Consider the following 12,197-nt stretch of genomic DNA (forward strand, 5'->3'; position numbering starts at 1 on the left):
ACTTAATTCCTCTTGATATTGTACGTTAAATTTACACATCCACGCTTATTTGTATTTGCAATCTCCGTATTTCATGTACCTATATATCAAAACTTTAATTATGTATTTTATATTACACTTGTTTTTTTTCCTTGCTTACATTACATTGTATATATTTGTAAATAATTTTCTCTTTATTGTTATTATTCTTATTATTATTATTTTTTTACTTTATATCATCTCACTCATATTATGTATCCATGTACTACTATGTATCTAGTACCATGTCTAACTGGGTTATACATTTGTGGCACCCAGTATTTACTGTACTCCAGTAAGTTACAGTAAAATATCTATCTATCTATCTAGTATATATAAGCTTACGTTACGACCATCCATAGCCATTACAATGCCGGCTGGGGACACATTAAGTGCCCACATCCTCCAAAGCACTCAACCGGCCATCGCAACCCTGGCAAGGCATATATATATATATATATATGATAATTTGGTATTAGAGATGGTGCCTAATGCCTAACTCTAATACCAAATTATCTTAAATTATTATTATTATTATTATGGCTGCTTCTAGCCTGTTAATTTGGCTTTGGTTGGTTTAATGTTTATCAGGTTAGCTGATGTTTGATTATGTATATTAACAATTAGACCACATACTCAATAACCAAAAACCAACAAAATAACTCTCATAAATTCAGCAAATGTTTTCTTTCATCTTAAATGGACATCATCAGGCTATGTTGTTTGATCTTGGAACCACTTGAGTTGGAACATGTAGATTCAATAAACATGACTGCTCATTAATTTGAGGGGTTGGAATCATGGTCTCCTCATGCTGAGAATAAGTGATGGTGTAGGCAAATCCTCCAAACTGGTGGGAAAAAATTGGCATCATTAAAGTTAATGGCTATATGTCTCAAAGCAGCCCTGTATATTTCCATAAGCTCCAAATACCAGAATTGTGCCCTATTTTGTGCATGATAGAGAATTCTCATTTGGTCAGAATGGACCACAATGTCAGGATTACATGGTATGCTACAAGGCTGTGGAGATGTGGCCCATTTTATGTCCATCTGATGTTCTTTCAGACGAGTGGTGATATAAAATAAAATTGAAGACAAAACTGTCCAAAAAGGATCACCATTTATTACTTGTGTTCCAAGACTAAAACATTTTCGACAACTGACCTTCCTTTTTAGGCTACTTGTCGCCGTAAAGTTTACAAAAAGTCCTTTTAAAAAACACAAAACACATCCAATTAAAATTTTAAAAAATTTCTGAAAAAGGAACTGGTGACATACAGTTGTCTTTCTTCTTCCATCATACCTTCTTTTGGGTTTTTTTTTCTTTTTATCTACTAAAGGTTAGTGCTGGAAAATGTAGATTTTTAGAGAAGTTGCCCCCTGGTGATGATATATGTAGAAATTTTATTTTATTAGAAATAATTCTCCATCGGACAAACTTTTACAGAAGAAATTTCTACATATATCGTCACCAGGGGGCAACTTCTCTAAAAATCTACATTTTCCAGCGCTAACCTTTAGTAGATAAAAAGAAAAAAAACCCAAAAGAAGGTATGATGGAAGAAGAAAGACAACTGTATGTCACCAGTTCCTTTTTCAGAAATTTTTTAAAATTTTAATTGGATGTGTTTTGTGTTTTTTAAAAGGACTTTTTGTAAACTTTACGGCGACAAGTAGCCTAAAAAGGAAGGTCAGTTGTCAAAAATGTTTTAGTCTTGGAACACAAGTAATAAATGGTGATCCTTTTTGGACAGTTTTGTCTTCAATTTTATTTTATTAGAAATAATTCTCCATCGGACGAACCTTTTACAGAGTGGTGATATGTTATCTAGTGGCCCAAACATACCCAAGTGATCTATTGTATCTATTGTCCCTGAGTGGGATGGAATACATCTCAGTAAATGTTACCAGTTGAGTGGTCTTTGGCATTCTACATGAGAGAGAATACTCTAGGGCTCTTTCTGAAAGCCAGTTTGAAATTGCTTTCTGGCAATTCCTTGTATAGAAGGGTTAGTAATCCATTATAGATGACAGCCTTGTATGTTTCTATGTTAATGGAGTTGCATGGAGTGCTGTGCGTATAAGAGTTGTGGTGTGTGATGAGACTCCTGATAGAGTTCCTTAAATAGTTGTGTTGTAAGACTTGTGTGGTGATGGATCAGATCTCTTTGTTCTTGTGCAGTAAACAAATGAGTAAATGTCCTATGGACCAGAGTTGAAGGCAGCCATCTTGTAGGAAAAGGGTTATGAGAAGCTGGTATGAACAAGGGATGGTAGGTGGGGTTTTCTTTAGACCCTGGTCTTGATACACCCCCTCAACAAACTATGTTGATGTCAAGGAAGTGGATACCCTGTCATTCCATTGTTCAGGATGTAGACAAAACCCATAGGAATTGTTGCTGAAAGCATCCAGGGACTGTTGTGAGATTTGTGATGACACATGACAAATATATTATCAATGTACTGCATATAAAAAACCATTTGGCTGTCAAAATTGGGTGGGATGGAGGCTTTTATATGTCAGATAACCAGTTTGCATAATGTGCCTGAAAGGGGTTTCCTATTTGTATATCTTTATGTTGCAGGTAAGTCAATCAATCAAAAGAAAAGGAACAGATTTGATAATTCCAAGATGTTAGCATGGTGGTTGGACAGTTTAGCAATGTTACTCATTGAGAAATTATGTTAAAAACAAAATCAGGACTTAATTCTGACTGAAGATAGGTAAAATTACTAAAAAATCACAGTGAAAAAACTAGGACCACTGAGTTTGATGTCATTGGGGTTTAGGATTGGTTGTTATGCATTGTGAGGCATGGATCAGTTGTTATGAAATGGAATGATGGGTATATCATGATCAGGATCTACAGGAAACCTGTCTACATTCCTTGTTCATACCAGCTTCTTTTCATTGTTCCTTTTCCTACAAGGTGGTGGCTGCCTTCAACTCTTTGGTCTATAGGGCATATACTCATTCATTTACTGCACAGGAAAGGAACAAAGAGATCTGATCCATTGCTGCACAAGCCTTACAACACTTACATATCCTCTGCATCCATGAGAAGATTAAGATTCCAACTCAAGCAGTGCCAAGATCAAACAACATAGCCTGATGATGTCCATTTAAGATGGAAGAAAACATTTGATGAATTTATGTGTTATTTTGCTGGTTTCTGATTATTGAGAGTGTAGAATAAGTACATTTGAAAGAAATATTTAAAAAAAATAAAATAAGTTTAATAGAGAATAGCTTTAGCATTAGGTATGTACAGTATAGGATAGTGCCTGAAAAGTATCCCCCATCCATAGCCTAGTGGAAACACAGAAGCAGTTGCTGGTATCACCATTATTGATTGTCAAAAGCAGTCACCTATCGCATCTATACGTAGCTGTGCATTTCAAATTATAATTTAGGAACACTTGGCATAACATAGTGATATCAATGGTGATTATTGTGTGAATGATGATGTTTTTCAGTTCCTATATTATGTGTGGATTTGCACAGTACAGAACATTACTGGTCACTCAACAAAACATTTCACTCAAATGATGTGGTTTGCTCACTCCATGCAATAAATTAGTGCTAGAGACTTAAAACAGGACTCAGCTGCTTTCTCATGTGGCACCCTGTAGAAAAATGCTAATGCAAAAAACCACAAGTGTTATGGTGCACTTTTGGTAGAAAATATACTCCAGAAAGGCTAGGTACAGAATATTTTGATATCTACACTGATGTCAGTTAGTGAGACATGAGTTGTCAAAGCTGCTGAGATAAATATTTAGATCTAAAACTGATTAATAATTTGGATTTCATCATATATACATTAGAATGATAGAAACATAGCCATAGTAGAAACATCAATAAATTTACATATAAAATTTAAATAATAACTGTAACAATACATATAAATGCTTTGCTGTTAGGCAATATAAACTGCAATTATACTGCTATTTTAGTGTTTATCAACTAACATTGAAGTGCAGATTAGTAGCTTTTATTTTTTTAATTATCATTTATTTTTAATTTTTTCACTCAGTTGAGTCATCTTTAGCAATGTAAAAATTTTTTTTCAGAATGTCAGATCTGTCATAAATAAATGTTTTGTGCTTTTGGCTATCTTAAATGAATTTTATGATTTTATAGTTTTAACTGAGAGTTAGGATGTCCCAAATTCTAATAATAATGTAAACTTTATTGATTACCATGAGCATTTATCTATTTCTTTAATGTGATCCATCAATGCAACTGAGACATTCTTGTTACTTTTAGCCAACAGCTGTATGTTGATACTTTTTGAATATAAAGATTCAATCATTGCTGTCAAAATTCCAAAATTAAGCTTATAATTGTTGTTTATTACCCCCATCCTGAAAGAGGGGCACTTTCATAATGTGTCATGTTATCTCACTTTATCCTTAGTTGAATACATTTTAAACTTTCATTATGTGACAATTTTAACTTGTCAGATCTCTCATGGACATCAATTCCATCTTATCTCTTGAATCTCCTAAACAATTCTTTATTAATGACACATTTTATCATTTATGTTTTTTAAATTTGACATAGTACATTAATTTTTCCACATACAAAATGCATTCCTAGATATGGCATTTTCCTATGATACTTATATTCTCTCTTATTTTGTAAGTGGTTTCATTTCAGAATATTTAGCTGCTTGTTGGGAATTCATTTAGTTTTAGAACTTGGGTGAGAAAAAAAGTATATTTCACTCCCATATTGGTCCTATGTTTCAAATTATCTTTCTGTTAATTGGTCATTATCATTATTATTAGTTATCTAAATATATAAAATTGCTTGTCCTGACTGACTGACTGAATGACTCACTGATTCATCATTGCCCAGAACAAACTGCTTAACCTAAAGAGGTGAAATTTGGTAGACAGTTAGGGTACGTCATGGAAACGCACACTAAGAAGGGATTTTTCGAAATTCCCCCGCGGGGGGAGAGGCAGAGGATTAAGGCTTAACCGGAAAAACAGCTTCTACTGTACTATTTTAGATGCAATTTTTTGTTTTTATTTGCGCTGTGGTAGAGTATGCCATGAGAATGTGCACTAAGAAGAGATTTTTCGAAATTCCCCCATGGGGGAAGAGGGAGAGGATTAAGGCTTAACCGGAAGAACAGCTTCTACTGTACTATTCTAAATGCGTTTTCAACTACGTTTAATTTTCATTGAGTACTTAGATGTATTAAATTGATAACATTTCAGACATTGTTATAAATATTTTTATATATTTCGATTTTTTAACCAAATGTTCAAACCATTTTAAATTCGAATTTGTTATTGCATATTGGTTCGATTATAGAACGATTGTAAATGTTCCAGAAAATTGATGAAATTGAAAATAGTTCATTTGATTCTCGGCAATTCTCTTCAGCGGTAGGTGTTATATAACAATTTACTATGGTTATTGAAATATTGAATGTAAATGGGGTTTGCTTGCAAAACCTCTGCAGACGAAGTCGCGGGTAACAGCTAGTTCATCATACAGCCCATAAAAATTTTTAATGAGGTATTTGAACTTCAATATCAAAATTTTATTTACATCATAAAAAATTTCATCTCATGCTGTTTTAAGGTTTTGTTCCTAAATTTTCAAAATGAACACCAAGAAAATCTAGGCTAACCTTTGATGATACAATATTTACTCTCAATTTGTAATGAGGTTTGCCACCATTGTCTGGTTGTTTATGTATTTCCTTAAATCCAATTTCATTTAAAAATAATTTCTCATTCAATTTTAATGAAATTAAAAAGGCTATATCCAAATTATCTTTATTCACTTCCAGTTCTGATTTAATCCTTTCAATATTTTTTAAAAATTTAACACCTGTCACTGCTACTGTATGTCTATTTTTTTCCTGGTATTACAAAATAATTATGTACTACCTTACTGACAGTTCCTATCTAATAGCAATTCCAAAAACAAAACTGATTTACTTTATCCAATAACTATTTCCTCAGCTATGCTGAAATTTTTTGAGTTATACATTTACTGACATAGTTTCTGATTAATGCAAAATTATTTCTGGCAGAATTCTTATTCATTCTACTGTTTAATAATCACCCAAATTGCTATTTTAGATAATTTTAAAAAGAAACAACCTGCTATACTGTACATTGATATTAGCCATGCTCCTGACTCTCGTCCAAAGTCTCTTGTTAAATATTTTACAAAATGAATTTGACATTGATCCTGTTTTTAAAGCCTGGCTCAATAATTATCTGTTGCTAATTATTTTGAAAATTAAAATTAATGATTATTATTATTTTTAGACTTTCACAACTTTATGGAATCAGCAGGGATCCATATTCAGCATCTTTTTTTACAGCTTATACTAATAGGCATATTTCTACTTTGAACTTTTCTTATTATAACCTCAATTTGATTGATTTACTGTGTAACAATGCTGGTCATCTTTAAGACTGGCATCTCAGAGCATCATATTTTAGTGTATAAAAATATAGCATCAATTAGAGAATTGTGCACTAACATATGGAGGGTTTAGTTCTAAAGCAAATCAAGTCCAAATTAAAATTTCTTTTATTAACTATATTGTTAATTTTGGAACGATTATGCCTTACTTGTATACACTGCATTAAGTATACATATGAGTATGAGAGTTGTTCAAAAAGTTCCCAAACTTTATTTATTACAAAAAAAAAAAATACTTCACTTACAATTTATTTGTCATGGTCCCCTTCAAAGTAGTCTCTTCCTCAATGTATACACTTATCCCAATAGTGTTTCCACTTTTTGAAACAGTCCTGAATGCTTATAAGCTCCTCCATTGTTTTTTTCTATCTCTGGAATGATGGCAAATCTTTTTCCTTTGAGCATGTTTTTTAGTGTGCGGAACAGGAAGAAAGTCACATGGGGCCAGGTCAGGTGAGTAGGGTGAGTGAGGAAGCACAGCAGTTTTTTATTTTTGGCCAAAAACTCACAAGTTCTGAGAGACAAATGAGCCAGCACATTGTCGTAGTGAAATAAACCACTTGCCACTCATCCAAAGTTTGGGCCATTTTCATCTGATTCTGTTTCTTAGGCGTTTTATAACTCCCAGGTAGTACTTTGTATTGACTCTCTGGCCTATAGGTAGGTATTTGTGATGCACAACCCTTTTTATATTTAAAAAAAAAAAAAAACAGTCAACATCACCTTAACGTTTTTCAACGCATTAAAAGTGTGCTGGAATAGAGAAAGGTGTTTGTTTATTTTTATTTTTTATTTTTTTTAACATCACCTTAACATTTGAGTGAACTTGTCGAGCTTTTTTTGGCTGGGGGGATGTTTCACCCACCCATTGTAAAGATTGCACTTTTGTTTCAATGTCATATTCATAAACTCATGACTCATCACCTGTTATGATCATGGACAAGAAGGTTTCATCCTCTTTAGCTTGATCAAACAGTTCCTGACAGACTTGAACTTGATGTTGTTTCTGGTCTGCTGTCATCAGGCGAGGCATGAATTTGGTGGGGAACTCTATGCATCCTCAGTTTTTCATGCAGGATTTCATAGCCTGAACTAATTGAGATGCCACACTCTTCTGCAAGTTCCCTGACAGTCAAATGTCGATTTGCACGAATGAGATCGTTCACTTTCTTGATGTGGGGTCATCAGTTGACGTTGATGGTCATCTGGAATGCTCATTGTCTTCCACTGATTGCCGTCCCTTTTTGAACCAGGTAAACCACTCATAATATGCAGTACATTTTATAGCATCCTCACCATAAGCCTTGGTAATCAAATCAACAGTTTTCATAAAGGATTTCCAGAGTTTCATACAGAATTTCACAGAACAATGCTGCTCCTTCAAAAAGCTCATTTCAGCAGATCCAATTTTTCACCCAACCCCACGAACAACACTTCACATAAAAGGCCTTAACTAATCACCAAAACAAGATAGCAACAAATGGGTTGAAACGTGTTACTCAGAAGGTTTCCGTGGACACAACGCCTCCAAGCAGATTAAAAAATAAGCGTGTTATTCAAAAAGTTCCTGAACTTTTTGAACAACCCACGTATACCCATTAATGTATTTCGATTTCTTTTTAAAATAAATTAAAATTATTTTTAAATAAGTTAACTTGACATCTCTAAAATAGTTTGTTTGGACTTGGTTCACTTTAGAATTGAATCCTCCATATGTATGAAGCAAATAGTCATGTTTTACACAGTTTCACTTGCTTGAATGCGAGCATAATATGAATGTAGGAAAGTGCTGAACAAAGCTCGCCAAAATAACTAAATGAAACTTTACACATAAATGAGTTTTGGCAAAAATAGTGACAAGGATAGACCAAACAATTTTCTTCTGCAACAAGACATTTGTGATATGTGTCACTTATTCAATAAAATTCCTCTTATGGTCTGAATGCTATACTATATATGTATTTAGTAATTACTACTATATTATAATCTGATAAGGTTTTGGTTTATTTTACTTTATTAATTTTAATAATTTGTTTTTTGAATTTTATTTTATTTTACTTATTCTGCAAAATTGTGACTTTGGTATTGGTGCAACGATGCAAAATTGTATTTCTTAAAGCTAGAAACTAATTAGAATTTAATATTATGTATTTAATAGTGGCAAGAATAATAATTTGTAGAGAGAATTTCTATACTTATTTATGTTTTTTTTTACATAGTTAAGAAAAAGTCATCTTGCAACACATCTAGAAACATCCAGGGTGCGAGCATATTCAGTTGGAAGTCAGGCATCAACAAATACAAAGAAAAATGTAAATAGTATAGAATCAGAACTGGGAACATTAAAAAACATTGATGCTAGAGCATCAGTTAAATCATCTAGTGCACCACTTCTTCCCAGTGGAGCACAGCGTCATCGTACATCATCAACTAAAGATTACAATGAAGATCTTATGGAAATAGATTATAATCAGTCGTCATCACATTCTAAAAGTAAAGTTGGGAACAGTCACGATAATTCTGATCATACAAGACGTTTTACTGTTAGTAACACTCGACAACGTTCCAATAGTCGTTCATCGTCAGGTACTTCTCCAATGTCTTCTCTGATGGAATTAACTGAGAAACCTGAAAGGAATAAAAACAATGAAAATAAAGATCATGAAGATAATCTCCCATTGAAAGGTTTTTCTAGTTCCAAAACTGGCAATTCTATTGAAATTGTGAATATACAGAAAAGTGGAAGTATTTCAAATACAGAAGAAAATCAGTTACCTCATTTAGTAAGTCAAATTTCTGAATCAAAAAACAGTCATCTTATCTCAGGGAATAATAATTCTAATTTGAACAGTGAAGCAGTTAGTGATTCAACTCAGCTGTCTACATCAGTACCAAACCCTTCAGGAGATTATGTTAACCTTGATTTTAATCATACATGTTCTAATATTGTTATGTCAACTGTTCTTTTATCTGATAAATCTCATCTACAAAATAATAGTAATATGCCACAACTAGAATCTAATAATTCTTTGAAAACTTCTGCTATGCATGACTATATTAATATTCATCTTGGCACATCATTATCTTCAAAGAGTGATTACACTGTAATGGCACCTGTACAAACAAGTTGTGAACGAAATTCAACTTCACTTTCAAATACTGTTCAAACGTGTGATTTGCCAACCACTAAAAGTAATTCACAAACTCCTCATAGCCCTAGTCTGATGTATGGAGGAACAAAAAGTCCTTCATTATCCTCAGGTACATCAAGTGGAGGACAGACACCATCTCCATCTGCACGTTCACCTCAGTCATTCCTCACTTTTAGAAAACAGTTTTCTGCTCCAACTGTTCCTATTTCTGTTCGTGCTGATTCACCATCACCTGGTAGAAAAAGTTCTTATCCCATAACCACACCAGCCAAATCCACTATTGTTTCTGCCATAACTGTAGCAAAGCCTGTATTGGCATCTTCAATAAATACTGCCACTTGGTTAAAGAATTCACATTCTTCAGATGCCAGCTGTGTACCAACTTCATCAGTGAATCCACGAGAAGAAAATAATTCTGAGCAGAGTAATTTGAATATATTAACAGCACCAACATCGCCTACTAGCTTAAAAGAAAAGTCTTCAGAAGCAATGTACGAAAATGTTTCGATTGGTTCTGGATCGCTACCAAATTCTCGACCTTCATCAATAAGTAGTGAACGTGAACTGAATTACGCTTCTCTTGATTTAGCTCCAACAGTTGATGATGATAAAACTCCCCGCTCCCCTCGCAGTTTCAAATTGCAGCAACCAACTGAATCTTATGCTGAAATTGATTTCACAAAGTCAGAAGGATTAAGGCATACTTCAGGAAGTTTAAGAGAGGGCAGAGTCTAAGATATATTGAGATGCTGCTAATGTAATATTTTATAAGAAATTGAATCTGCCATTATGATGAGCAATAGATAAGAAATGAAAGAAATTATTTGATATTTCCATTTTGATCAAGTTCCTCATAACCAAACTGGAAAATTGTTGATTTTACATATATCATTGTTAGCATTACTGTTTGCTTTTTTTCAGCATTGTGTAAACATGTCATTAAATGCTAGGCCAATTTACTGTTCATGAAGAAACATTAGCATTATCATAATTAAGTAGTTAAACAATGACAATTTTATAAATAGATAAAAAGGAAAATATAATTCGAATATTTATAATTCTCCAAATAAAATTTCTGCATTGTAATTTTATATGTTTATATTTGTAAAATTACAAAGCAGTATAACCTAATTTAAATGTTAGAAACAATAGAATTGTTTTGTTGTTTGAAAAGATGAATAATTATGAATTGTGTGATAAGACTAAATATTGAAACAATGATGTGATTCAAAAGAAATTGTACAAAATTATGTTCAAGAAAGGAGATTGTTTCAAGTTCTTGCAAAGCCAAAATCATTATGTAAGTGGTTTTTTAACTAATGTGTATAAAAAATATGATGATAATTTAGTTAAATTTGCTGAAAATAATATAAGTAGTAATGTTTTGGAAATTCTAAAATTTTATCTTTATAAGAAATGGAAATTTTGAAAGAAGAAAAATATTTTTCAATCTATAGTAGTAATATTTTAGAAAAAACAAGTAAATTTTTTTCATGAAATTTTTATTAAGGATGTTGATTATATTGTGATTATATAAAAAATATTTCCATAATTTGTAAAAGAAATTGTAAGTTCTCTTAAGTTAAAAATTTGAAACCTGAAGTAAAACAATATGGCGTTCTGTAAGAAATTTTGGTTTTCTTTATAGATCAAATTCTTATTTGTGTAACATTGTATGACATGTATAGTAATATATTGCTGTCATTATTTAAGGAAAAAATTTAGTGCCTTTTGGTTTTTCAAATATATTTCCATAATTTGGTGCTTTTACAGATTTGCAAGATGAGAATAATATCTGAAACATATTATTATTAAAAATAATAGTATATTTCATCAGAATAAAGTTTTGTTGATGCAATTAAAATTTCAAGTTTTTACATTGATTGAACACCTAGAGTACCTCATTAAATATGCCTTTCCCAATTAAGTATATTAATTGCTATGCATAATTATTTTGTTTGTTTATTTTTGTTGTGTTTGTTTTGTTATAAAGGTGTTATGAGTTTTAATAAAATTATTGCCATTAAATGTATAAAAATTTTCATTGCAGATCATAATGAAATTAATAATTTTATTTGGTTAGCAAATGATTTTCATTTGATTAAACAAAAATATATATATATATATATATATACTAATTCTTTTTATAAATCATATATTTCTTCTTGCAGTTGTTTCAAAGTATATTTTTCATTTTACATATTTCTTGTTGGGACTGTCATCATTTGCTCATTCTCAAGAATTAAAAAGAAAAGAACTTGTTCAATAGTATAATACTGTAATATTGTATTGTTAAAAAAAGTTGAAATATCTAATAGAAATTGTGGCTTAATATACAGTATATTATCATATAAAAACATAATGCATATCTGTCATTGTAATATACCCAGTTTGTTGTTTATTGGCATACATATATTGGTATATATTGTTAATTATTCTGTTTAAATCTGAGATTGTGAGATAATGAATTTTTTCCTGCCATTGCTTTCTGCAATTCCTGGTGCCTTTCTCTTAATTGGACTGTAAACCTGCTTACTGTATTAACAGAATAATAATAATTAAATG

The 12,197-nt window shown here is 31.8% G+C and overlaps 1 protein-coding gene across 1 annotated transcript in view; it reads left to right on the forward strand.

The window, feature by feature from the left end:
• The window catches only part of LOC111622797 (insulin receptor substrate 1-like), a 90,458-nt gene extending 79,617 nt beyond the window's left edge, over nucleotides 1-10,841 (forward strand). Inside the window, exon 13 of the mRNA XM_023365214.1 lies at nucleotides 8,700-10,841. Coding sequence (XP_023220982.1) covers nucleotides 8,700-10,367 — 1,668 coding nt within the window. The 3' untranslated portion in view covers nucleotides 10,368-10,841. The remainder of the gene's footprint in view (nucleotides 1-8,699) is intronic.
• The last annotated feature ends 1,356 nt before the right edge of the window (nucleotides 10,842-12,197 follow it).

This window comes from Centruroides sculpturatus, unplaced genomic scaffold (genome assembly GCF_000671375.1).
Source record: "Centruroides sculpturatus isolate CEXI.00-Female unplaced genomic scaffold, Cexi_2.0 scaffold331, whole genome shotgun sequence".
Lineage (NCBI taxonomy): Eukaryota > Metazoa > Arthropoda > Arachnida > Scorpiones > Buthidae > Centruroides > Centruroides sculpturatus.